Raw genomic sequence first — 4,965 nt, 5'->3', positions numbered from 1 at the left:
GAGACTTTTTTATACCTTGTTTCGCGAACTTTTTTTGGAAAATCTTTCAAGAGGAGGGCGGAAAAGAAATAAAAATAAAATTATATTTATATTTATTTGAGGAATATATACTTCGTGATTACATCACATAGTACATCTTTTTACGATATTAAAAAGTATGCAACTTTAAATTTTCGGAAAAAGGGATTCCATGTAGCGGAGAACAGAATAAAAATAGATATAAATTTTTATTTTTATTTCTTTTTTTCCCCAATTTTTCATGGCGGCTCGTACGCTAACACACTTATAATAAAATTTTATTTTTATTTTGAAATCCAAAATTTCGGAATCGGAGGGTTCGCTAAACAAGGTATAAAAAAATCTCGCCTTATTTAAAGCACTAAAAATGTATATTTATTTATACTGTAAAAGGGCCTGAGGCCTATCACACTGAATAAAATCCCCATTTAGGGGAGAGAAGAAGAAGTATGTGGGTTTTGATAAGGAGTTCCGCATAGTCCCAAGCCGAACCCCCCCCCCCCATTGAAATTCCTAAATACGGGCCTGAGGCCTATTGGTAAAAAATGCTAATCAAAATCATAATAAAAATATGAGTGAATTGAACAATTTCACCAACCAGATATAGGGCCTAATATTTATTGTAGCCTATTGAAATAATAATATAGGCCTATGCCTAAATAACTTGTTTTCTGAATGAAAACCGTCAAATGTGTTATTCGCAATCCTGACATTTTAAGTTCAACCAGATTATGTAATTGTTAAGGAGTAGCATTATAGAATGTGTTGAGAAAGGTGCTGCTTCCATTAGTTTTGTTTACAGTTATTTGGGTTTGTGGGTTGGGATGGGGCGGGGAAGGTGTGGGCGTTTATTCGAGGGAAAAATAAAGGCCCGCGTCGATATTCGAAGGGAGGCGCACTTTTATTCCAAATGAGGTTCTGGATGGGGCGTTTATTCGAATAAATACGGTATATTCATGTAAAAAGATTTAATACTTTGTAATAATTATTACTAATTAAATTGAAATATAATTCTATTACTGTATACAAAGAGTCCACTCAATAACAATAGACAAGGCAATTGTTTTGTTTGTGGTGGCTCACTACTGACGGTGTGTGTGATCATGTTTTCTTTATGCAAGTAGGCTACATTAAGCGAGCGGTTTTGTAGTTATGTTCCGAGTTTGGCAGGAAAGATTACAGTATGTGGATTATCAATAATTAGTTTGATAACTTTTGCGAAAAACGGAACAACGAAATTTAAAATATCGTAACTAAACATCTCACTCTTTAGATGGTAAGCCTAGGCCTAGCTAGGCGCCAGCTTAGATTCGTTCCCGTCGGCCGCGACTGGGCTTCTACGGTATACAATTTTTGCGAGCGGCCAAACAGGCCTAGGCCTGGCGGGCGGCCTAGCTATAATAATTTTCAATTACCAGACGTAGTCAAGTTAATACTCCTCTACTATACTATTTAGCTAGGCTAATACCAGTACAATTTATGAGTAGGCCAGGCCTAGCGCCTAGTCTACCAGATTTTCCAAATTTCGAAAATGATCGTTTTTGGGCTAAAACTAAAAAAAAATGGCAACGCCACCAACGGAAATGTGAGAGAACGGGGATTCCCCGTACGTTAGGCTAGTGGCGTGGATGGAGTTTCCCCATCTGCTGGCGGATAGATCACAGTTGCTTGGGGACACTACATCATCACCTTGATGTATACGAAACCGCCACCCCATGCAGCATGTGCAAATATTTCTCTGGAATTTTCCTACTGCAACCTATTTATCATAAAATAACATAAAGTACTATCTGGTACATGGAATTTTAATTTAAAAAAAAGAAGCTTGTTTTGAAATACCTTCTCATCGCCCCTGTTTCCTCTTTCTTTTTTTCTCTCCTTTCCCCCTTTGTGTTTGGCACGGGCCCTATCCCCTGTTGCTCCTCATGGATCTGCCCTTGATGTTTCCCCTTCATTTGGAACCAGCACTGAAATTATAACAAAACTACAATTCAATTATATATTTATGATATTTTAATTTATGTACCTGCTTCTTCTTTCAGTATATTTCTCAGGACACATGTTTTCATATCGATGGTACCACAAACATTATTTTACAAGTTAGTATTTTTTTCTGTGAATTGGTATCTCTTTTAACTATTGTAAAGTGTTACATAGATTGGATTGGAGTTATTCAGTGTAAACACCAAGAAAGTCTAGAAGAAGACTTATTTCCATTGGGGTCCTTCAGATGGTACAGTACAGTACACACGGAGACAATCACATACTCTTTTCTGAAGTCATAAATACACATAGGACCAACGGTTTAAACGTCTCATCCGACAGACAGTGCGCTATTGTAACTTGTATTTCAGCCTTCTAGCTAAAACACAAGGAGAGACAGTGATGGGAATTGAACCAGGGACCTAGAGATCTCCACGGTTCAGCGCATAAACAGTTGCTACCACCAGATTAGCTGAATGAGCTAAACTGCTTAATTTCCCTTTGAGTATACTGAGAATGCTTAGAAGTTTTGAAAGAAATCCCTATCGTATCTTTCTATTGTAAAATAATACTTAACCATGTTTTTTTATCCGTGCATTTAATGCATTTGTGCATCATAAGTGATAATGGTAATGATAATGATAATGGTCTTTTATGTCATTATTGGCATATAGACGTACAGCAATCTTAAAACCACAAGAAATAGCTCTTAAAAAGAGGAAGAATTTGTAGAGGGTGAAAATCAAAAGGTTTTTATCTGTTTACCAGTATGTAATCTATTTACTTAAACAAAATGTATGTTTCTATAATATATCTTAAAAACCAAACCGACAATTATTTAAAGATTAGTGTGAGTGATATCCCAAGACAAAGAGATTCCTAATTGATATTTGATGCATTAAAAGTTTAAATGAATGGATTGCTTCATTTTATAAAGATGAATGGAAGAGAAAGATAGACATTTTCTACCTACTTATTGAGAAGAAGTTAAAGGACGGTCGGAAGGTTGAAGAGGGGATAAATCATGTAGAAAACAATTGGTAAGATTATCTTTGTTCTGTGTCTAGGCATACCCACTAGGGTCTCTTGGTTGTCTGGGGGAGTCTAAGCTGTGCAATTGAGGTAGGTGGTTTTTGGCCTGGCCTGCCTGACAGGGTGGCTTAATACAGAATACAGAAACTTAAACTGGTACTACAGTGATTCCTTCCAGTGAGGCAATGGTGCATTTGGAAGCACAGTTGAATGATTTCTTGGATACCTACAAGCTTACATACTGTACATCACACTCCTCATCCTACTAGAGGCTACTTGTGGCACACTTTAAATCATTCCTGATGATGACTTAATTAATGTCGAAAAATTGAATCCCAACACGATGGCGTGTATTTCAATACTTGGAGTATTAAATCAATGGTGTGTGAGATCATTTAAGCTTGCGGTGAAAGTGTGGAACCAAAAAAAACATTGTTATGCGTCTGTAACTTCTTCATCATCATCATTGTTATTGAAATTTTTTTTTTTTTTTGCTTTCCTTCAAGTCATTCCTCAGCAGTTCCTGCTGAAAATGTTAAAACCAATGCAAAATATCAAAGAGACTGTAGTAATGTGAATATAAATCACCATCCTGTTGGTAAGATTAATGTTGTTATTTAATACAATACATTACATTATATGTAGGCAGTGGCAGCTGTGAGATATATTTTCTGGGGTGGGGGGTGGTCTGAGCTGTCCAACATGGGGACTTGGGCTCGTAGGCCTGAGCTGGGGGAAAGGTTTGCGTGGGTGTTCCCCCTCCCAAATGAGATTTTTTTAAGAATAGGAACCTCTGGATGGCCAGAAAGGACACACTCTGATTGTGACAGACATGTTGTTGGCTTGGCGTGGGTCTAATTTTATATATTTTTTAGTCTGACTGCCCGACGAGCTCTGTCTGAAGGGTGGGGGGGGGCCTTGACCTGTCCTTGCGGGGGGGTGCTTAATCCCCTGCTGCCCCCTGGCTGGCGCCACCACTGTATGTAGGATTAGCCGTACTGTACTTGCACAAATAGATAGATATGCCATTGTAGCTAGTCATGTAGTATCCAATTTTGGCAAGTACATTTGTCTTTGTGCATAATTTTTTATTTATTATTTATTTATACAAGATATATTTTTCCTATTTATTAATTAAATTTATTTTTTTAATACATAGGATACATTTTCAAATCAGGTGTAATAATCAGTTTTTAATAATGGTGTTGTATCAGAACTATTTAAATGCAAAATTACTGCACATACAAATTTATTGTTTTTCCATATTAAAAAAAAAAAAACTATTAGGTTTTCAAGTTGAAACATTACAAAAGATTAAGTAGATGAATTTGTACATGCTTGAAAGTAGGCAAATTCTGTATCGAATACCAAGTTGAATTCATCAGTGATGTGTTTTCATTACAGTACCTACTGTATATGGTATTCTAGCTATAGCAACTAAACCTAACAAATTCATATATTGAATTAATATGTAATTTTATCAATAGCAATGTATGCACACAATTTCTATTTGTGGTGTTTTTATTTTTATAGTCTGTGAGAAGTTGGCTAATTCCACTATTGCACAAAAACAAAATCCAAGCTATGCACCCAACCTCAGTGGTTGTTCTTGTCTTCATCAAGCAAGTTTTCAGGTCTGTTCACAGTATTTTCATTATTTATTTGTATATACCATGTTAATTAAGTTAAAACATCATTTCTTTTTTAATATCCAGAGGATCACTTCATATACATAAATTAGTACTATTAGAACTTTAGTAATGATTTACATGTTGTATATGTTAAGGATTGAAATTAATTTGGTCACTTAAAGAATTTTAATAATATTTTTTAAACAATTATTTTTGCAGGGAGATTTGGTAGCAGTGGAACAATTGTTGGACAATGGGATTGATGTTAATGTGGAAGGATATGGTGGTCTCACTCCCTTGC

At 35.8% G+C, this 4,965-nt stretch overlaps 1 protein-coding gene across 1 annotated transcript in view; it reads left to right on the top strand.

Moving 5' to 3' along the window:
- Positions 1 to 1,142: 1,142 nt before the first annotated feature.
- LOC117115282 (serine/threonine-protein kinase TNNI3K-like) overlaps positions 1,143 to 4,965 on the top strand; it is a gene marked incomplete in the record, with an annotated part of 14,361 nt that continues 10,538 nt past the window's right edge. Inside the window, 6 exon segments of the mRNA XM_033259006.1 lie at positions 1,143 to 1,294; positions 2,061 to 2,117; positions 2,939 to 3,041; positions 3,540 to 3,631; positions 4,567 to 4,667; positions 4,884 to 4,965. Coding sequence (XP_033114897.1) covers positions 2,078 to 2,117; positions 2,939 to 3,041; positions 3,540 to 3,631; positions 4,567 to 4,667; positions 4,884 to 4,965 — 418 coding nt within the window.

Source organism: Anneissia japonica, unplaced genomic scaffold (genome assembly GCF_011630105.1).
Source record: "Anneissia japonica isolate Jap-2015-1 unplaced genomic scaffold, ASM1163010v1 scaffold550_len331619_cov169, whole genome shotgun sequence".
Classification (NCBI taxonomy): Eukaryota; Metazoa; Echinodermata; class Crinoidea; order Comatulida; family Comatulidae; genus Anneissia; species Anneissia japonica.
Note: the sequence above shows the minus strand (reverse complement) of the source record. Positions and strands in the feature narration are given on the sequence as shown.